Source organism: Chrysemys picta, chromosome 11 (genome assembly GCF_011386835.1).
Source record: "Chrysemys picta bellii isolate R12L10 chromosome 11, ASM1138683v2, whole genome shotgun sequence".
Classification (NCBI taxonomy): Eukaryota; Metazoa; Chordata; order Testudines; family Emydidae; genus Chrysemys; species Chrysemys picta.
In genome coordinates this window covers 52171762-52195398 of record NC_088801.1, presented here as the reverse complement: position 1 = coordinate 52195398, position 23637 = coordinate 52171762, and the positions used below count along the sequence as shown (strand labels likewise).

Genomic DNA, 23637 nt, shown 5'->3' with positions numbered 1-23637 from the left:
GTATGGCTGATGTGATTAGGTCCTATGATGATGTCACTGGAATAGATATGTGGACAGAGTTGGCATCGGGGTTTGTTACAAGGATAGGTTCCTGGGTTAGTGGTTTTGTTCAGTGATGTGTGGTTGCTGGTGAGTATTTGCTTTAGGTTCAGGGGTTGTCTGTAAGCGAGGACAGGTCTGTCTCCCAAGATCTGTGAGAGTAAAGGATCATCTTTCAGGATAGGTTGTAGATCTCTGATGATGCGCTGGAGAGGTTTTAGTTGGGGGCTGAAGGTGACAGCTAGTGGTGTTCTGTTATTTTCTTTGTTGGGCCTGTCTTGTAGGAGGTGACTTCTGGGTACTCGTCTGGCTCTGTCAATCTGTTTTTTCACTTCAGCAGGTGGGTATTGTAGTTTTAAGAATGCTTGATAGAGATCTTGTAGGTGCTTGTCTCTATCCAAGGGATTGGAGCAAATGCGGTTATATCTTAGGGCTTGGCTGAAGACAATGGATCGTGTGGTGTGTCCTGGATGGAAGCTGGAGGCATGTAGGTAAGTGTAGCGGTCAGTAGGTTTCCGATATAGGGTGGTATTTATGTGACCATCGCTTATTAGCACAGTAGTGTCCAGGAAATGGACCGCTTGTGTGGATTGATCTAGGCTGAGGTTGATGGTGGGATGGAAATTATTGAAATCATGGTGAAATTCCTCAAGGGCTTCTTTTCCATGGGTCCAGATGATGAAGATGTCATCAATGTAGCGCAAGTAGAGTAGTGGCGTTAGGGGACGAGAGCTAAGGAAGCGTTGTTCTAAGTCAGCCATAAAAATGTTGGCATATTGTGGGGCCATGCGGGTACCCATAGCAGTGCCGCTGACTTGAAGGTAAATATTGTCCCCAAATGTGAAATAGTTGTGGGTGAGGACAAAATCACAAAGTTCAGCCACCAGGTTAGCTGTGACATTATCAGGGATACTGTTCCTGATAGCTTGTAGTCCATCTTTGTGTGGAATATTGGTGTAGAGGGCTTCTACGTCCATAGTGGCTAGGATGGTGTTTTCTGGAAGATCACCGATGGATTGTAGTTTCCTCAGGAAGTCAGTGGTGTCTCGAAGATAGCTGGGAGTGCTGGTAGCGTAGGGTCTGAGGAGAGAGTCTACATAACCAGACAAGCCTGATGTTAGGGTGCCAATGCCTGAGATGATGGGGCGTCCAGGATATCCAGGTTTATGGATCTTGGGTAGCAAATAGAATACCCCTGGTCGGAACACCACTAGCTGTCACCTTCAGCCCCCAACTAAAACCTCTCCAGCGCATCATCAGAGATCTACAACCTATCCTGAAAGATGATCCTTTACTCTCACAGATCTTGGGAGACAGACCTGTCCTCGCTTACAGACAACCCCTGAACCTAAAGCAAATACTCACCAGCAACCACACATCACTGAACAAAACCACTAACCCAGGAACCTATCCTTGTAACAAACCCCGATGCCAACTCTGTCCACATATCTATTCCAGTGACATCATCATAGGACCTAATCACATCAGCCATACCATCAGGGGCTCGTTCACCTGCACATCTACCAATGTGATATATGCCATCATGTGCCAGCAATGCCCCTCTGCCATGTACATTGGCCAAACCGGACAGTCTCTACGCAAAAGAATTAATGGACACAAATCTGACATCAGGAATCAAAATACTCAAAAACCAGTGGGAGAACACTTTAACCTGTCTGGTCATTCAGTGACAGACCTGCGGGTGGCTATATTACAACAGAAAAACTTCAAAAACAGACTCCAACGAGAAACTGCTGAGCTAGAATTGATATGCAAACTAGACACAATCAACTCCGGTTTGAATAAAGACTGGGAATGGCTGAGCCATTACAAACATTGAATCTATCTCGCCTTGTAAGTATTCTCACACTTGTTATCTAACTGTCTGTACTGAGCTAGCTTGATTATCACTTCAAAAGTTTGTTTTCTCTTAATTAATTGGCCTCTCAGAGGTGGTAAGACAACTCCCACCTGTTTATGCTCTCTGTCTGTGTGTGTATATATATCTCCTCAATATATGTTCCATTCTATATGCATCCGAAGAAGTGGGCTGTAGTCCACGAAAGCTTATGCTCTAATAAATTTGTTAGTCTCTAAGGTGCCACAAGTCCTCCTGTTCTTCAATTACAACAAAAAGGTCCCATCAAGTGAATAAGGACAACTTAAGTTACACATTGGCAGTACAAAAGCCAAAATGTTAACTGAAAAAATACTGTTCGCAACCAATTCGTTATATCCATTTCTAGTAAACCAATTTCTTCCATTTAATGTTTCAGAAGAAAGCTTTCATAAAATGGAAAAATCTAAAAAATGTTCATGAAAAAGACATTTTTGTAAAAAGCCAAATTTTGACTGAAACACTACATATGAGAGATCTGAACCAAGTCTACTTACAGATGATGTTCAGAATAAAAAAGGAAGTAATGTACTGTAATCCAGCTACAAGAGCAAGAGTAAATCTTGTGTCTTTACAAGATACAGAATTTGCAAAGAACTATTCAAATATTAGGTTTTTCCCTAACACCAGTATCATCTTACCATTTTTATCTTTTATTTTACTTTCATCTAAACCATTTACTCGAGATTCAGGTTTGAATTCAATGTTTCCCAGTTTTAGAACTGCTGCTACCACCTCCAAGATGGACTGTGTTTCATGATCCATAAAGCCAACAATCTGCATGGCATTCTGGAAAAGGGGGGGGGAGAGAGGGGTAAAATCAGAAGAAAGATAATATTTTTTATCAAATAGATCATACTTGCAAAATCCACCATTTATATACATCAGCACAGAAGATAAACATTTTCCAAATACATGTAATATGACAAGAAGAATATGAAAAAATTACTAGGCTTGGATAATAACATCACAGAATATTAAGTGAGGTTTTCGAGAATTGTGTAACTCAGTCGGCATAAATGTTTTATCTGTCTCTAGTGTCCATACCAGAGCACTGAAGTAATTCATGTATTTATAAAGATTTTTTTTCTAACTGCCTATAGACAAATTAGTCTAATTTCAGACTCATAACGAATTTGAAAAGCTAAGATAAATGGATAGCTCAACAGAATGCTAATAATTTTGAAGCAGTGGATTAACTTAAATTTAGCAACAGAATAGGAGAAAAATGTCACTGGAGTTCACACTTTTCTTTCTTAAGTACATATACACAAAACCAAAACTATTCTCTATCAAGACTTTGGTTAACAAATTTTACATCTAAAACTCATTGCATACTATACATCTGCAAGAAAAGTATGAACACCACCAATTAAGGCCCCAGTCCTGAAAATGGCTCAGCAGAGGTGGATCCCCTCTAGTACACAGCCAGTTGCAGGATTGAGAGCTTAACATTTTGAGTTGTGTGTCTTGGATTAAGCTGGACAATCTTACCCTAACTGTTCTGAAGTTTACTGCATCATCCACTCCGTTTACTCGGGCAGAGTCCAAACTCAGGTAGTTATATCTGCTGAAATCCCGTTCAAGTTTAAGTTTGTCTAATAAATTGAATGAAAATAAGATCAGTCAGGTACCCTTGTTAATGGCTCTCTTTCACCCTTAGGGCCAGTAATATGAATAATTGCTATTAACAAATAGTTCATATTAAATTGACTTAGTGATCTTTAAATTACAATCCCTTTAGGGCAAGGATGGTCTCTTTTCTGTGTTCATACAACATCTAGCACAAATGGGGCCCCAATCCTGACCATGACCTTGATTACCACAACGTAAATATTTACTACTACTAACAATAATAATAATAAAAAAATAGTAAGTTAAGAAAAATACCTTTCTTCACACAAAACGAAAATATTGGTTGAGTGTGTTTTATTAGGAAAACAAAAAGCAGTAATAACGTCTGATAAACAGCAGAGGTGCAGTACTTACTAAGCATGTCTTCTGATGCACCAGATAATATCTGATAGAAGATATGAAAGTTTCTTTCACCTCTTGGCTGTTTAACAACACGGGACTTCTCTAATAGATCTAAAGACAAAGTCATAGGAGTTAATTTTTGCCACACCATTTTCTCTCTATTTTAACATGCTTTTTTTTAAACTGTTTCCTATTAACACCAGAAGTGATCAAATAATATTTAATATTGAATAATTTAACAAGCGGTGATATTTCTTAACTAAGTTATTGACAAAGAATTTCATTCATTATTTGCCCCTCTCAACCTACAATAAGCTAATGATTTTTACATGTTGCAGCCTTACTAATTAGACATGATGGGCCAGATTTTTAAAGGTATTTAGGTGCCTAGTAGTATTTTCAACAGCATCTAGGTGCCTAATATCACCCATTGAAATCAATGAGTTTTAGGTGCATAGGTGCTTTTGAAAATCCCACTAGGCACCTAAATACCTTTAAAAACCTGACCCTGTATTTTTCAGGCATAAGCAGCACTGTGGGGAGTAACCCCAAAGAGAAAATCCACTAAAATGCTGGAACACCAACAGAAAATAAGGTTTGAGGAGGATTGTTATATGAAGAAAGAGCTTTAAAAGGAGCTGAAGTGTTTAGAGGGTGGAAGCAGCAAAGAGGAACAGAAAATTTTAGAGCGGAGCTAAGAAGTGTAACTAGGAATAATGGGATGAAACAGAGTAAGGGGAAATTGAAGATGAATAGTCAGGACACATTTTATGACAGTGAGGCCTATCAGATTATCCCCCAAGGGACCTGATGGAAACTCCATCAAATGAGGTATTTAAAACTAGACTGGGAAAAAGCACTCTAAGTTCTATAGGAGCATACACTGCACTGGCAAGTAGTTTGAGAATGTTATTAGCTCTTTTCCACCAGTGACTTCTATGATTCTACGCCTTATCAATGAGGACAAGAATCTTGCAAGACCGCAGAGCTGGATTGGATGAGAACAAATAAGATTCTGGAGAGCTCTATCACACTTACTGCTCAAGAGGCAATGCAAATTCAGCTCATGGTTGAATTGCACTGAGATGGTTTTGGTGGCTTTGGGCTCAGTGCAGCATGAGAATGAAGATGTGCTCAGTGGTTTGAGCATTGGCCTGCTAAACCCAGGGTTGTGAGTTCAATCCTTAAGGGGGCCACTTAGGGATCTGGGGCAAAATCAGTACTTGGTCCTGCTGGTGAAGGCAGGGGGCTGGACTCAATGACCTTTCAAGGTCCCTTCCAGTTCCAGGAGATAGGATATCTCCATTATAAAAAGAAGAAAAAAAAAAAAAAAGAAAGGGACATTCTGGATGGCTAGGGCAACATTCAGCTTGGCACAGAGCTGTTTGCCATCTTGTGAGGTTGGAGGCTGAGCTACATCTTTTTTTTAAATGACTTTCATTCCTTGTTTTAGTGGCATACATGAGGCTCAACACCATTGCCCCAGCCATGCCTTGTGTATAACCCCAACTTTACCAGGACACACCCTTTCTAGGTCCCAGGCACCCTCTGGGGTGAAGGTACAGGTGCCAGGACATTATGCCAAGTACAGTGCAGAGAATGTGTTAACGCTATGTGTGCACCTGCTGAATAGTACATGCCACTCATCAGGTGTGCATGCCCTTTTGCACCATGTTAGTGCTTGAAAGATCAAGCCCTTTAAGAGCACACATCTCAACAGGTTAAAAGGAACATGGTTGCTTTCATACCTAGTCTAAGTCACGCAGTTAATTTACAAACAAAATCCAGACAAAGCTTTGTAATTCTTCTTAATTCAGTGTTAAGAGTCACAATTTGAACAGGCCAAAACTTATGTGCAGTTAAAAATTCCAGCTACATTAAAGGCAACATGCTCAATTAACATCAAGCATTAGCGTCTTAATATGTGAAGAGTTTCATTAGGCATCAGTGGGAGCTTGATAATCATTGTGAAAAATTATTCAAAACGAAGGTTGGGCGTACTTTCTTAATGTCCCCGCAGCAATAAGAAAGGACTCAATCCACGCTGCATGGGTGGAGGTTATATATGGCACCAAATACCTGGTCAGCAGCTACTTAAATTTTCTAGTCAAAAACTGTCAATGAAGCATCCTGCATCCTGGTCAATGATTCCTTTAAAAGTTAGAATAAGCTATCTCTACACTTTCTGTCCAGAAAAGGAAGATACAGAAGAAAAAGGAAAGTTCTTCAGAAGTCACCAAGGTGACCAGGTGGCTGACATGGATAAGAGAATGGATTTAGACACCTTGGGCCAAATTCTGTCCTGTGTTACCCCATGTAATTCCAAAGCAGTTGCACTGAGACTGTTGGTAGCTGTGATGCTACATTCTAGGAGAACTTTGGTGGACCAGTAATTACAGATTGTTAACACTTCACAGAAGTCAACTATTGGGGTTTTTGAGTTGGCTAAAATGAATTTCTCTGCTAAACATCCCCACAGCGTGCTTAGCGTGTTGACACTGAGTGTAGAATTCAGCTCCTCATCAATTTTCATTTTTACTTTGAAATGCAGCATTAGGAGTTAACAGGCTACCCATTATCAAATTCAGCGCTTCTCTTAACTTCCTGACTGGTTTGAGGACACTTACCTTATTGGAAAGTGACTGTATTTCCCTTGGCACTTAAACATTTATATTCTTATTAATTTTTTTGTCTCTATGAACTATTTGTGGCACTGGTGTTGCGCAGAAAGATATACAGAAAACTGCTTGGCCCCACTGTAATTTTCTAAGCATAGTGTGGTAGCAATAAGCCATATAAGTGTACACATTTATTTTGTGCTGAGCTGAGAAGAGAGGACTCCACCATTGTGTTTTGCGTATGTCCCTGCATGCTGCCAGACAGGGTGCTATGTGGAGAGCATTAGAGTAGGTGTGACTAGAGAATCCAGTACTACACAAATCCTCCAAATCCAACCCTCCCCAACTCTTGGGAGGCTGCTCTAGTTCTACAAAGATGACTCCAACCCTTAAGCTGGAGTAACAGCTGCAAAGCAGCTACATCTTTCCCCATCCTAGCCTCTGGATGAGAATTCTTCCCTCTTTCGTCCCTGCAATTTCCCACTGCCAGCTCAGTTAATAGGAGGATTATTTGGCCCTTGCTGTGGTCACTGAATGGATGAAGACACAAGGACATTCAGAACCCGTAGGAGTACAATAGAACTTATTAATATTTTAGTCAGTTACAAGCACTACTTTGTCTCCATGTTGCCTGTTATAATTATCACAGTTTAACCCACTTGCAAACACAGCGTAAATCAAAGAATACTTTACTTATTCTATTAATATGTAGCAGGACCAGGAGAAGGGGATTAGATTAAAAAGACTGTGCTAGCAAATTAAGTCTAAAACATGGGGAACATAAAAATTTAACTTACTATTCTAGTCCTCCCACTAAGACATTTTAACATCTCCTACTCCAACCCTTATTAAGCCTCTTACAAATACATCAGGGACAAAGTAAATTACATTGTGCTCAAAACCAAGTGCCAAGGTGAAGAATTTAAAGCACCACACTGACATGGACTGCAATTGGCAAAACCCACAGCAAGCACAGCATTTCAAAAGCTGAAGACCATGGTAAGGAGAATTTCACTAATTTCTGAGGTCTCGGTTGCACAGTTAGGATGATTTCAGTCTTTTTTCAAGCAACATCTGCATTTTTATAATCTAATAACCCTATAATTTGTCTTCTCTGTTTCCAGATGTGGCTGTATTTCAGCATATTCAGCAACAAGTAGTTTTGCAAAATCTTTTAAAAAACAATCGCTATCCAGTGATGCAAAGTGCAGTAGAACGTCAGAGTTACGAACAGCAGAATTACGAACTGACCGGTCAACTGTACACCTCATTTGGAACCGGAAGCACACAATCAGGCAGCAGACACAAAAAGGAGCAAATACTGTGCAGAACAGTACTGTGTTAAACTACTAAAAAATAAAGGGAAAGTTTTTTAAAAGTTGACAAGGTAATGAAACTGTTTCTGTGCTTGTTTCATTTAAATTAAGATGGTTAAAAACAGCATTTTTCTTCTGCACGGTAAAGTTTCAAAGCTGTATTAGGTCAATATTCTGTTGTAAACTTTTGAAGGAATGTTTTGTTCAGAGTTGCAAACTTTTCAAAGTTACGAACACTACTGTATGACTTTAACAAAGAAGAAGTGCAATCACTTTTATCTTATAAATATGTCTCCTTTGGCTTGATCACATACCACAAAATCAAATTACCTATATGGCTTAATACAGCAGGAAACAGACCACATTTGTGTCAAGGTTATTAAGTTCAAGAGACTGAACCTGAGGGGTGCTGAACATCCACAACACCTAGCGACGACAGGCTCCAGGTTTTTTGGCATACAGCACACATACAGAAATGTGTCATTGATAATAATTTTAGATGAGCAGAGCTACAATCACCGACAACACACCTCTTATTTATTTCTACATCTGGTTCAACCCATATAGTTTATTTCAGGTAATCGGTAGCATTCTGTATTTGTCAAAAATATATATTGGAACAACATTTAAAAGTTTGTAAGAATTGCCAGAGAAGTTGGATTTTAGCACAAACTATCTGAAGCACTGACTTCTGAATGACTAAAGACTGCATTCACGTAAACTTTGAGAAAGGTAAAGAAAAACAATTACATTTTAAAACTAGACTGTGGAATATTTGTAATATAATCAAAACAAACAATATTACAGAATATGATTTTGTAATCTGTCTAAACAATTTTTAAAAAATATCTCCATAGATTTATGACCCAATTATCTAGTTCTGGCAAATCTGAGACTTAACATGCATCTCAGCAATATTTAACAATCACTATAAATATGATTTTAGGTATACATAACTCTTCTATATACCATCCCCAGACCTTCGAATTTTTAAACTGTATTGCAGTGCACAAAAACAATTGTAACCATATTTAAGCCCTAATTCAGCACAGTTTTTGAGCACATGCCTAAATTTGAACACAATAGTAGCCTGGGACAACTCATGAATTCTAAGTAAGGCATGTGCTTAAATACCTTGCAGAATCAGGTCCATTCTGCTTTTTTAAGTCATATCTCCCCTAACAGGAAGCTATCCTGTCAAATTAATATTAAGCTTGAGTCAAGAAAGAGTCAAGAGATGTCACAGATAAATTAACTGAACAGCCATCCTGCTAGTGACAACCTAAGTTCAAATTTGCATGCGCCGGGATAGAGTAGGACAGAGGTTCTCAACCAGGGGTCTGGGGCTCCCTGGGGGGCCATGGGCAGGTTTCAAGGGGTCCACCAAGCAGGGCTGGCATTAGACTTGCTGGGGCCCAGGGCAGAAAGCCACAGCCCCTCTGCATGGGGCTGAAGCCCGGCCATGAGCCCTGCCACCTAGGGCTGAAGCTGAGGCCTGAGCAACTTAGCTTCATGGAGCCCTGGGCAAGTGCCCTGCTTGCTACCCCCTAATGTTGGCCCTGGGTTTTATATGAAGAAAAACAGTGTGGCAAAAGTGGGCCTACAGTTTTTAAAGCATGTTGGGGGGCCTCAGAAAGAAAAAGGTTGAGAACCCCTGGAGTAGGAGACAATTTTAGGTTCAGTCTTACTTAATATAGAATCATAAAAATGTAGGGGAGGAAGGGATCTCGAGAAGTCATCAAGTCAGCCCCCTGAGCTGCGGCAGGACAAACTAAACCTAGAACATCTCTATAGGTGTTTGTCCAACCTCAATGGCTGGGATTTCACATCTTATTCCAGTGCTTAACTACCCTTACAGTGAGAAAGTTTTTCCTAATATCTAATCTAAATCTCCTGTTTTTTCTTCTGCCCCACTAGTAGCTGCACACCCTTCCAAAAGTGGCTGTATTTTAAAAGCGAAGTTGAAAGTACATAGTTTGTGAAGCACTTTGGGACCTTTTGGGTTGAAAGGCATATTTGTTACTTCGGTACATTTACACTGTCCACACAGTATCCATCAGAGCTTTTGTCTGGATGGGAAAGTATCTAAAGCTTAACACCCAATAAAACTGGTGTTAAGGATAAAACCTCTTCAGAAAGGTCATTACTGATGACCAAATACATATGGCTTACAAGTCAAATACTTATAGTTGTTCCTTGAGCCACATCGTTCCAATATCCATCTAGCAAAATACTGCATCTGATATCAGAATGTTATAGAGATAGTCAAAAGATAATTTGTACTTCCTAATTAACTACGCCTTCAAAAAGTTACAGGTATTTAAACTTAAATCACCAGCTGACCAACTATTTGAGTAAAATGGACATTTATTACAAAATATTTTTCAAATCACAGACAACTAGTAATGCTGTGCAATACATTTGGCAAGCTATAATATACAAATGAATTTTTCTTGTTTCTGACCAACAGAAACTTCAAGTTTGAGTGATACAGAAATATTTGGTCCTTTCTATTTCTTTACATGTACAACAAAATGACTTCAATGTCAAGAAAGAAATGAGGATACATCGCAAATCACCACAAGAGAGGAATGAATGTCATTAGCCTAATACGTTCTAAATGATCCAGCAGAAGTAATTTTTAGTCCCTTCCCCTTCACACAGTGGGACTCTCCTTGACTATCCAGGCCAAGTCACAAGGCATGTTCCAACCATTAGGCAGCAGAAAATTTTTACAGTTAAACTTGCAGCTTCCTGACATGCCATATTTTTTCCCTCCTCAGCTGTGAGAGAACACAATAATGGCTCTTCAACACAGGTCGCCCAGAGAGGGGAGGCAAGTGGGGCAATTTGCCCCAGGCCCCGCAGGGGCCCCCACGAGAGTTTTTCAGGGCCCCTGGAGCTTCTTCTGCTCCGGGTCTTCGGTGGCAGGGGCCCCAGAAAACTCTCGTGGGGCCTGGGCCCCCGGAGCTTCTTCTGCTCCGGGTCTTCGGCGGCGGGGGGTCCTTCTGCTCCAGGACCAGCCGCTGAAGTGCCCTGAAGACCCGCGGCGGGGGATCCTTCCACCCCGGGACCCGCCGACAAAGCACCGGGTCTTCGGCGGCAATTCAGCGGCGGGGCCCCCCACCACCGAAGACCCCAGGCCTCCTGAATCGTCTGCTTCAACAGGACCTTCCAATATTAACCCAATATTTGGAACTATGTTCCCTTTAAATGAAATAAGCCCTAAACACATCAGACTTATTGGGAGTATCTACAGTGAGTCACAACTAATACACATTTTCAAAAGGAGCTAAAGCCTGTTTACACTAGATAGTAAAGTGGTGTTTGTCATTTAAAAAAAAAAAATTTGCTAACAGAATTTCAAGCCTTTTTCCTAGTTTAGAAAAGTCTTAACACTACATATTTACTATCATCAAAAAGCGACTGTAGAAACAAAACAAAAATCCATCTCTAACCATGGAGTTAGAATAACTTCAGATTTTTAAAACAAGAATTTTTTTAAAAATGTCTAGTTATAAGAAATCCTAGTAACATTGCCTTGGCCAATGGAAAGTCAACAACAATGATCATAATATATAACCAGAGTTCTTTGCTCTTACTGTTGATTTTTCACTGAATACACTTACATATACCTTTTAAAAGGCAAAAATTAAGTGTTTACACTAGCATAAGTTAGTTGCTTTGCTAATCTAAAAGTTCATAAGTTTCTTTCATATTGTTTCTGAAGGAGGTGAAAAATTAGATGTTATTCTTAATTATAGTCATAAGCTGTCATTTGGATTGTAAGTCCTTGTTGATTAAAATTCTTTTCTAAACCAGGCATTACATCTACTGTATCTAGGTTCATAGTTATTTACTAATTTATCATTACATTAGGGTGAGGTTAGGATACTGTTTCGGGTCTGTTAGAAAAGACCACCGTCATGTTAAGAAGTGTGAAGGCATACAGCAGGTGATTCCCTCTACTACTCTCTTTTTTAAATCAGGCAGAAATATTTGTTACTTAGTAACTGAGATGTTTTACAGTTGTCTAATACAGGAATATATAAACTTTTTAATACCTCCAGCCTTTAACTCTAAGCTGATTTTTTTTTAAATGGACAACAAAGCATATGAAGAATTTCTGTGACTCATCAGAAAGATTACTGCCAAAACTGTAGCTACCATCTCAGGATTATATATTATAATACATTATAAATCTTAAAAATTCACACTTGAGTAAACTATTTTAGGTAGGACACAATTAGGGCATGGATTTAAAAGCTGAGTATGCAATTACAAGTGCAAAATGTGTCCAATTTCAATGTACAATTTTTGCACCAGGAAAACGGCGTATAAGTTAGTAATTTTAAAAATGACTATACCTGTTCCTAAGAAATTACAGTAGTCTACCTTATGAACCCTTTAAATACAGATTTTTTTTTGGCATGCTTTACATTGAGAAATAAACAAAAAAAGTGACAGCTTTGGTTTGTTCCATGAAAAGACCGACCATCTAAATGCACATCGTTTTCCTTTCACATGGGAATAAATTATACTGCTAGATTCTCACTGAATGCCTCAAGGAAGACTACAGAAGGCTGGGGAAGATGCTTAAAGTAATGAAGGCTCACATAGATCTTCAGTGGGATTCTACCTGTCCCTAGAGAAGGACAGCAAAGGTGCTACCAGGAGGACTTTGGGTATGGTTGGCCACCGGGAAGCATTCATGGAGAGAGGCCTGTTCTCATGGGATGGATTCCATCTGAGTAGGGACAAAAATACACTTCTGGGATGGAGGTTGGCACAACTGATTAAAAAAGCTTTAAACTAGGATTTTGGGGAAGACTTTTGAGAGATGCACATGTAATCTCCACATCTGATTCTAATACTGAGCAAGAGGAAAATCAAGTAAAAGAGGATACAGGAATAGAGAAAGGAACAAAAGAGGGTAGGAGAACGGACAACATGAGGAAAGACAGCACCATAACCACTGATAGTAACAGTCAGGAAAGTGACACTGTACCTAGTTGGGCAAGGAATCTGGTTGAAGCCAAGCAGAAACAACTAAGATGTCTGTAATCCAATGCAAGGAGCCTGGGTAACAAAATAGAGAAACTAGAACTACTGGAGTAGGAAGTAAAACCAGATATTATAGTGATAATGAAAACATGGTGGAACAGTAGTCATGACTGGAATTCAGGTATTGAAGGGTACATGCTGTTCAGGAAGGTCAGAAATAAAGGTAAAGGTGGTGGAGTAGCATTGTATATTGATGACAAGGTAGACTGCAGAGAAATTTAAGTGAAGGAATGCATAAAACGGAATTTGTTTGGATAAAGATCACTTTGGGGGAAGAAAGGCAACAGAGGCTCCACTGGGATAGCACTTGGGGTCTGCTACAGACCACCAAGAAACAATATGGATACGGACAGAAACTTCTTTAATATTTTTAATGACATAAATACTACTGGGAATTGAGGGATTATGGGAAACTTTAATTTCCCAGATACAGATTAGTGAACAAGTACTACTAATGGTGGTAGAGCCTAGGGATGTAAATATCGGTTAAAAAAAGTTAACTATTTAAACGATTAAAATTATATCGTTTAACCGGTTAACCGTTAACTAAGGACGCTCCGACCGGCGGGTCCGGCCCAGCCCAGCGCACCCAGAGCCGCTGGGGTCCCACCCAGCCCGTCCCCACCTGAGCCAGCCTCTTCTAGTCACCCTTTGATTCAGGTAACTTTCCTTCCTCCCCCAAAACCCAAAGACAGTGAGGGGAAGCTTAAGAGAGACACAAGCCCTTTTCTCCCGGCCCGTCAAACTCCTACTGCTTTTTAAGCTGCAATGAGCGCTTGCTGACCCCATTCCAGCATAATAAGTCACATGCAGAAGATACAGACAGTTATACCTGTCTCATGCAGTGGTCAATATCACAAGCTCAAAGGTCAGAAGGGATCATCATGATCATCTAGTCTGACCTCCTGCACATTGCAGGCCACAGAACTGCACCAACAGTGCTTACTGTTACAATTAGGACCCCATCTACTTCTCACCCAAAAGATGAGGAATTCCAGCACCACCTGTGCACCATGTTGGGACATTAGGGATGTGCAGTCACTGGGTAAAGAATGCCACTAAATCACACCACAGCCTCCTTAGAGTTTCCCTATCTTCCTGGTCACTCACCAGGCTCTACAACATTTGGCTTGTGATCAAGCAAGAAGATATATGGCCTACATAAACTGGAAACACTTTCTGTTCTATAGTCTAAGAACTGGTCTACACTAAAAAGTTAGGTCGAAGAAGGCCGCCTTAAGTCAACCTGTTAATGTATGTGTCTACACTATTGGGTCCTTTACGCCGACCTAAGTCACCTCTGATGTCGACGTCTGAAATCCACCTCTGCGAGAGGCATAGCACTTCGTTTGATTTTCATGGGTTGACTGCAAGGTAGTGCAGACGCAGCGTTGTGTAATTTGACTTAATTGGCCTCCAGGTGGTGTCCCACAATGCTCATCTGGAGATCATTCTCAACTCCACTGCACTGCAACCAGGTACAGAGGAAACAGCCCCTTCCCTGCTAAAGACCCAGGAACTTTTGATTTCCCATTTCCTGTTTGATCAGCATTGGGAGTGTGCCAGCTTGAGCACAGTTGATCATGGAGACTATACCCCCCAAACGCGCTCCAGCCTGGTCTGCACAGGAGGTGGTGGATCTCATCGTTGTGTGGGGAGAAGAGTCTGTGCAGGCAGAGCGCCGATCCAGAAGAAGAAACGCTGACATCTACGCAAAAGATTGCTCGTGGAATGGGGGAGAAGGGCTACACGAGGGACACCCAGCAGTGCCGTGTGAAAATGAAAGAACTTCGCCAAGCACACCAGAAGGCAAGGGAGGCAAACAGTAATTCTGGTGCTGAACGAACTGCATGTAATTTTCAGGGGTGACCCTACCAGCACCCCCACAAGCAAATTGGATATCTCACAGGCGTGAGAGTCTAGGGACAACAAGGAGGACAATATGGCGAATGAAGAAAAGGAGGAGAAGGAGAATGGGAGACAAGCGAGCGGTAGATCCATTCTCCCCAAGAGCCAGGAAATATTTTGAACCCTGGAGCCCTGTGGGTCGCAGGACATCACGGTGGCTGACTGTGATGCCAGGGAAGGCACCTCTGGTTAGTATACAGTTACAATCAAAGTCCAGTTAAACTTTAGTGGGCACACTCATTCGGTGGTATTGCACGTTTACTGTGAAGAAAAAGTGAGGTGCTGTAGTTCTCTGCTTCCAAGAGGCCGCTCCAACTACGCAGAGGGTGGCCCCCGGGAAAGACTGTTTATGTGGACTCGGATAGCCCGGGAATCCTCCATGAATATCTCTAGGAAACTTTCATGGAGGTACTCTGCAATCCTTTGCAGAAGGTTTCTGGGCAGGGCATTCTTTTTTCTTTCACCATGGTAGGACACTTTCCAACGCAACTCCTGAATTAATTCTGCTGGCATCATTGCGGTACACAGCATAGCAGCATAAGGACCGGCTCTATACCCAGACGCTTGCAGCATCTCCTTCCTTTCCACCTGTTACCCTCAGGAGACTGATATCACATAGGGTTGCCTACGGAAAACGGGGGAAGTTCTCATTAAAAGTGCTCTTACATGGAAAAAAGGGCATGTAGACCCACCCCACACTCACCACATTCCGGATCGCCAAACCACATGGCCGCTAATGTACCTTTGCTGTGCTCGGCATGGGTCAGCAAGTAGTTTAAAGTGGACTGGCAACCCACATGAGAGATTCCGCAATTTGGAAGTGAAAACATTCCCTCCCGCCCTGTTCGTAAACAGCTTCCCGTGGTGCTATGGGGAATGGCCATTGTTTGACTAGCTACCTCTGCTCCCGACATGAGCCTGCCATAAACTTAAAAGTGTGGTCACCCATGACCCGGGCGGCGGGAGGGGGAGGGCATACTCACCATGGCTGGAGCAGCAAAACAGCACAGTGAACGGTTACAGATTCTAATTATCTTATGGCTTGCACCTAGTGTAATAAGGGTTGGGGTTTTTTATGAATGGCCTTATTATGGAAACATTTTATTCATGTACAATGGCTCCTTTATTTTTTCCCATGACAGACAGCTGGAAATATGTCCTTCGGCATGTCATCAACGCCTGAAAGCAGACTTTTGCTGATTAGGAGGAGGAGAAAGAGAACATGGGAGGGCATGTTCACCGAGATAATGAACGCCTCCGCGACAGCTGACAGAGCTAGGAGCGTGGAGGATTTCACTGTCCGAGAAGTTAGATATGGACATGGAGAGCAGGAAAGCTTCCAATGAATGATGGCATGTGGCGCAGGATGAGATGCTTCGGATTACGAGGGACCAAGCGGACATGTTGAGGCGTCTGGTTGAACTGCAGGAACAGAAGCAGGCGGGGAGAGTCCCTCTGCAGACCCTGGTGGACAGCCAGCCAGCATCGCCTGGCACAGAATCACCCTCCCCCAAGCGTTCCATGAGGCATGGGCAAAAAGTCCATTATCCCTTTCACTTAACTCAGGGGTAGGGTACAAGGAACAGAAGGCGCCCATTCATAGACCTTTGATGGTCTGGAATGTGTTATGTTACACCACTGAAAATGTTTCTCCTGTTCCAACTTTACAACCCCTTTTCCCCAAGATTATCTTTTCTTTCTGTTCTCCCTCTTTACTTATGTTTGTCAAATAAAGTAAATGGATTCGAGAAATAAATGTTCTTTATTGAGTAGAAGCAGTGAGCTTGGGCGCGGGGTTGGCTTTACAGAGACAGCGATACTAGCTGGCTGAAGGTTTGGGAAAGCACAATGCAGACAAGCAGCTCACATTACTGTGACACACTATTGAAACAGCTTTTCAAAGCCTCGTGGATACGCAGCGCCCCTTGCTGTGCTCTTCTTATTGCGCTGGTGTCTGGCTGCTCAAAAATGGCTGCCATGTGATCTGTCTCATTTGCCCACCCCTGTGGAAAATTTCCCCCCCTTTTTCCCCACAGATATTATGGAGAACACAGCAGACAACTATAACCATGGGGATGTTCTCCTCACTAAGGTCCAACCTTGTAAGTAGACTTCTCCAGCATCGTTTCAAATGACCAAAGGCACATTCAGCCACAATTGTGCACTTGCTGAGCCTATATTTGAACCATTCCTTACTTCTGTCCAGATGGCCGGTGTATGGCTTCATGAGCCATGGGAGCAAGGGGTAGGCTGGATCCCCCAGGATAACTACAGGCATCTCAATGTCGAACATTTTCATTTTGTGGTCTGGAAAGCAAGTCCCAGATTGCAGCTTTTTGAACAGACCCGAATTCTTAAACATGCGCGCATCATGAACCTTTCCCAACCATCCTACGCTGATGTCGGTGAAACGCTCCCTGTGATCCACCAGGGCTTGCACCACCATTGAAAAGTATCCCTTTCAGTTTATGTACTCTTTGGCAAGGTGGTCTGGTGCCAAGATGGGAATATGCGTGTCATCTATTGCCCCACCGCAATTAGGGAACCCCATCACAGCAAAACCATCCACTATGTTTTGCACATTTCCCAGACTCACTGCCCTTCGTATCAGAAGTTGATTATTGGCCCCGCTCACTTGGAGCACAGCAGCTCCCATGGTTGATTTACCTACTCCAAATTGATTCCCCCCGACCAGTAACTGTCTGGCATTGCAAGCTTCCAAACTGCGATCACAACCCACTTCTCCACTGCCAGAGCAGCTCTCATTTTTGTGTTGCTGAACTTCAGAGCAGGGGAAAGCTCTGCACAAAGTTCCTGGAAGGTGGCCTTCTGCAGTCGAAAGTTCTGCAGCCCCTGCTCGTCATGCCATACCTGCAAAATGATGCGGACCCGCCAGCCAGTGGTTGTTTCACAGGACCAGAAATGGCACTCAACAGAGTGCAGCTGCTCTGTGACTGCCAGCAGCAACTGTGAATTTTTTTTTCAATGGCTTGCAGCAGGGCTGCTTGCAGGACATCGCTATGTTCTGTGCGGCGGGCCCTACTTCGGCTCTGGAAATACTGCAGGAGAAGGTGCGAGGTGTTTGAGATGCTCACAGCAAGAGTGCACAACTGAGCAGGCTCCATGCTTCTGGGGTTATGGTGTACGCGCAGCGATTTTAAGGTGTGAAAATCACTGGGGTGTTTGCCGTTGATATGAGGAAGGGAGCACAATGTATCATGGGATGGCGACGCAATGTTCCCATTCTCCCCTGCAACAATGTTTTGGTCCCATGAGGCATTGCATAAACTTCCCAAAACACACTGCTGCAAATTGCACTTTGGGATAGCTACCTACAATGCACTGCTTTGTGCATTGATGCAGGGACTGCTAGTGAGGACGCACTCCATTGAGACAACGAGCATGGTGTGGCCACGCACAATTGACTTAATTTGGAGGCTCGAGGTCAAATTCGATAAAGTCGACTTAATTTTGTAATGTAGATAAGCCCTAAGCGGCTGATCACAGTCAGTTTCAACACACATGCCTAGAGATCTGATAAATCCTATTAATCACAATTAACTTTTCCACTAACCATTTCTTTTTCATGTCAGCATTCATGTAGTAAGGTACCAAATGCATGAAAAAGTGTTGTTAGACACTTCAATACAGATATATAATTTATAATTATCAAATATAAGCTGTCATCAATTTGGAAACAGACCAGACCTGACTAGCTCAGCAGGTGTTTCAGTTGCTTCCATTTTACAACATTTGCTTGAAGGCTTTTACTCCCACATATGGTACACAAGACATTTTAGGTCTGATCAGTTCCCACTGAAGTCGATGGAAGTCTCTCTCTACAACAGAAGATAGATGGGACCTACATGAATCACTGTGCTAATTATACTCTCTGGTCCCCTGGGGGAAGCTCCTTGCACCCATGTTGCCCCACTGAAGGGGGCCACAAGGGAGATCATTGTAAGATATGGTCCTATAGTAAAGGGATTATCAAAGAAGAATGATTAAATGCCGACAAGCATGAAATATTCTGTGCTTCCCAGGTGTTGGATTCCCTAAGAAAACTATTTAGTCAAAGATCTTCCTTCTGAAGTCATTATGAAAGCAATAATATTTAATGGCAATATAAGCTGCAATATAATCCATTTTATAGAGCATGTAACAGCATAAAAACAGGGTTGGTGAGGCCCTCCTCCCCACTGAGATTTATAGCATTACGTATTCGTATAGTTCAGAATTTTTCAAGCAATGAGTTGAAGCCTTGACATAATCACTCTGTTCGCCTAGACAATATGGTACAATTAGTTTCTACTTCTTCAAAAGATAAGCCAGAACCTCCATCGCTCTATCTGCAACATTCACATAGGAAATATTTTGGCATGACATGAACCCAGAGCACAAGGGCTTAAAAACTACACCCTTCAGAGGTTGCTTTATAGGTGAAAAGGGAAACAAAGAATTACAGAACTACTGTATTGGCCTCCTTTTGGAAAGATATAATATTTTTATCAGGATAATTAGTTTGGCATTTTATAGACAAAACAGATGAAAGTTCACATACTGTATTCGAGAAATTTATGTTTTGGATACAAAATATTTTGAATATTAGATGAAAAACAATACACAAAGTCTGAATGATAAAAATTGTGTTGTCTGTATTTATTTTTTGGTGAGTGCAACATTAAACAAACATAGCATCTGTTGGCCTCAAATTTCTTTAGTTGCAAAATTTCAAAGTTAATGGGTAACCACATTTTAAATAGCTATTGGTTTGAGTTTCATATTCCATTGTTTGTAATAAACTCTTCCAAGCACAGCCTTAAAAGGTGATCTGCAAAAGAAATCAAATTTGCCCTGTCCCCTTTTTACAGTCTATACCAAAAGGGTACTTTTGTACCGCTCCCTTAATGTTGTCATCACAAACTAATGACTTCTTACTTTTCATGTATTTTTTAACAATTTCTCAACATTGGAGTGTTAGTCTGATAAGAAAATGACATACCTGGAATTTGATCACTACACCAAGCTCCCTCTCAGATAACAGCTTCAAGGATGGGCAATATATGGCCCCATAAATCTGTCTTATCGACCCGTTAAGCAATACTTTTGAATAGTCCTGGTCCATATTTTCAAATGCATTTTTACTTTGTTTTATACACAATTCAGTACCAAAGAAAAAGTAACTAGAATTTTCCACCTTTTTATCACGTAACAAATACTGAGTTCTAATTAAAAATAAACACTACCTCCTCATAACTCATCTCCCCTCTTTTTACTGCACATTTTGAATAAAGTGCCTGTGAAATGTTTTAAGCCAGTACCAAATGTAATACTCACAGTTACTTATAACTCCACCGAGTGGATCACCTTTGAAGTCAAACTCAATATCCATATACTTTCCCTGTGGAAACAATGGATTTTAAGAATGTTAGACAAATCTAAGGAAAACCATTCCAGACCTTTTTAAAGTTGCGTGGTCATTTTAATGTACTACAGAGAAATTCAGTTGCTTCTTTGTGGTGTGTGTATTTAAGTTATAACAAATAGTACATAAGTTGATGTAATAGCTTCTAAGATAATTTTATTATCCCAATTGGAGATTTTTATGGTAATAGGCTATAATCTATAGAGGGTGTGGTTTTCTAACGCAGGTTAATTGGCTTTGTATTTTTTAAGTTTGTAGAAATAATTGTGATTGTTTTTAAGACCCAAGATTGTTATGCAATCTTGGTTGCAGTGAGATTACCGTCTCCAAAATGGATACTTAATGGATCCTAGGAAACTGACGGGACTATTGGGGTATGAACTGCAGAGTGCACAGACGTGTTGTTATCATGTGGACACTGGTGGCATGACTAAAAGGTACCTAGTTTGCATTAACATAATCCTCTTTCAAATGAGACTATGTTAACACGAACAAGGTTCCTTTCAGTTTTCTCCAGCAGCATACACGCTGGGCAGTTAAGACTGCAATACTTTGGTGCACTCTGCAGTTCACACCTGCGGAACAGTGTAGACATAGTATAAGAAAATAATACTTGCTACCTTTTAGGCATTACCAGACCGAGTAGGCTGGGGAATTCAGGAACCTGTTTTTTGGCTGTTCAGGATTAATTATACTGTTAAGAACAGAACTCATTCTGGGTGTGGGTTCTTCCAGGAGTGTGGATCAGAGCACTCATAGGGTATTACATTCATTTGGGATTACTGAGGGGTAGGATAGGCTGTAGTTGCTGATATGTTATATGAATCTCTTGCCTTAATAAAGCTAAAGCCTTTTCCCACTAAATTGTCTGCCTCGTCATTCAGATGTTTGGGGCAAAGATTTGAGCAGCCTGTTACCACAGACTCAATTTAACTTTCAGCAGTACAAGTGTAGTCCCTTTCCTTGACTTCTGTTTGACTTTTCCACATCACAGAAGATCATTTCATTCTGTGCGTTATTTTAATTTATGTGACAGGTGTTCAATTTAGTAACAGTTACTTTCAACAGCAAGCAACGGACCCTTATTGTTTATGAAGTCAACGACAGTACAGCTCACGGGCAAACAGTTCAAGGATAATGCATTTTGGCAATAATTCAAACAAACTCCAAATACATTCCCATATAATGGATTATTCTGTTTCACCTCCCCCCAGTGCTTACTTAATGGAGCCAATGAGTTGAAAAGGAAGGTCTTGTGTTTACACATTTCCACTCATTTTACTTAGGACAACTTTTTCCATCACAGAGCCACATAAAATTGAGTATCATATTACACTCCTTAAGCGTTGCCTTAAAGATACATTCTAATTTACAGGGTGAAATTTGTCAGGATTGGCTTATTAAGTGTCTAGCTAAACAGTAACAAGTAATTTTTTTCGCAATGTTGGCAGCCGTGTCACAGACAACCCAGGAAAGTACTTATATTTTCTTGTTTGAAAAATTAATTTGGAACTGGTAAATTCGGGCTTTTTTCAAAATTACATGAAGTTTTTTAAGTAATTAAAATCAGAGAATTACCACAATTCCAGTTTTCCAATTACTGGGCCAGGAGTATGTTCCCCAAAGATTATTTTAGCTCTGGATTTAAAAGCAAGGTCTGAAGAGAGAAAGACAACTGGTTGTACTCTCTCCCCCCTTCATATTCCTGATCTCCCAAATTCAATCTTCCACACTTCCTATCTCCTTGCCGTTTCTTCTTCCCCTCCACCTTCCTGGCTTCATCCACTTTTATTACTCCTTGTTTTGTTCTCCACATCACCTTTCAGGGACCTTGCCTTCCCTACCCCAAATACTCCAATATCCCCTAAACCTTGGACCTTGCCTCACTCCTGGAACATCTTACGACACTCTAGAGCCTACAGTGCCTGCGATGAAAACACTCTATTCTGTCCAATTCAGAAAAACAAACAATCAGACGAGCAGTCAGAGCAGACTCAGCTGCGTGGAAGCAGCATAAGAATCTCTCACCAGCTACGGAACAAGAGTTTGGGGGGTGGGGGGGCAAAGGCCTTCCCCTGACAAAAGCAGCTCTCCAGCCAGACTGCATCCCTAAGTTCTATTCAGGTGGAGGACCACAGTATGAATGTACCATCCTAATCAACTTTGGGGCCCAATTTAAAGCAATAAAGATATTCTAATGCATTTGAACCCATATTCAAAGTCAGCCCATGGAATTGTGGGATACATTCAGCAGACACCCAGAGCACTAGTTCAGTGGGGTTGTGTCTACAATGCAAAACAACAGGGCTTGAACGCCACGTCCTGGCACCCTGGGTCCAAGCCCTTGGTTAGCACGCTTTTGTGTGTAGAGGGAAGAGGGATTAGGCTGAGTCTGAATCCTGGGCTTACACTGCTGTGTACACATACCCTCTTTGTGGCTTTCTACTTTCAGCCCTTAAGAGAAATTTGGGGACGGGTGGTCAGTCTTTTGGGTCTCCAAACATTTAGTTCCAACTTATTAGTAGCAATTATATTTATTGCCAGTTCCTATACAGTTTCACATTTGATTTTATGCTGAAATCTTTCCTTAACAAGGTATTAACTTGCAGAGTACAAATCCACTAACAGAAAACCAGAATAGCTAACATGGTGTTCGTAGCAAAACTGAAGAGTAAACACATGTAGAAACTTCATGCCTGCAAAATGAATCTGAATTCAAGACGCAGAGTTAAAAAAAAGGAAAGAGGGGAGATGATATCATGCAGTGATTAACTTGCTAAATAGCACAATGCTCCTTGTCACATGACCGTTTAGGCAGCCAACTGTGTCGGGAATAGCATCAAATCTAGCTGAGGTATAATTATGTTTCGTCCAGCCAGATAAGTGGCAACTCTCAAATTTAGCTCTCTCTTGCGTATTTTGGTTTTCAGTCTAATTTTATGTTAAAGTCAGAAAGCAATGAAAACTCTTACGAGGAGACTAAATGCATTTTTAGAACAGGGATCACAACTAAGCAATTATTCAGAAGGGAGAGGTGAAGTTTCGATTGGGTGAAATGAAACATTAAATACTGTACATCACAGAGCAATGTGGCTGGTTTCATAAGTAGTGCTATGACAAAAATGTTTTCCTTTCAAACGACACGGTCATTAGTTTCTTACAAGAAAAGCTTTTAATGTAAGATGAAAAAGAAAGGTGGTCCAACACCCTCTCTCCTTTTGGAATTCAAGTTCAGCCTTGTAAAAATGTCATGAAAACTTACCAATGCTTGCAAAAGTATACTTGCCCTCCCTTAATGCTGAAGATGATTTTAAAAAAATCTTTTAATCCTTCATTAATATTATTTGCCTTGGGCAAACAAAGGAATAGAACCTGATTTCGTCTTTAGGAACA

The 23637-nt window shown here is 41.2% G+C and overlaps 1 protein-coding gene across 4 annotated transcripts in view; it reads right to left on the bottom strand.

The window, feature by feature from the left end:
- MYO1B (myosin IB) overlaps window positions 1–23637 on the bottom strand; it is a 198499-nt gene that overhangs the window by 71619 nt on the left and 103243 nt on the right. For all 4 annotated transcript variants that reach the window (XM_005306813.4, XM_024109559.3, XM_005306814.4 and 1 more), the window contains exons 7-10: window positions 20157–20220; window positions 3926–4024; window positions 3431–3534; window positions 2578–2725 (exon numbers count right to left, since the gene is read on the bottom strand). In XM_005306813.4, coding sequence (XP_005306870.1) covers window positions 2578–2725; window positions 3431–3534; window positions 3926–4024; window positions 20157–20220 — 415 coding nt within the window. The remainder of the gene's footprint in view (window positions 1–2577; window positions 2726–3430; window positions 3535–3925; window positions 4025–20156; window positions 20221–23637) is intronic.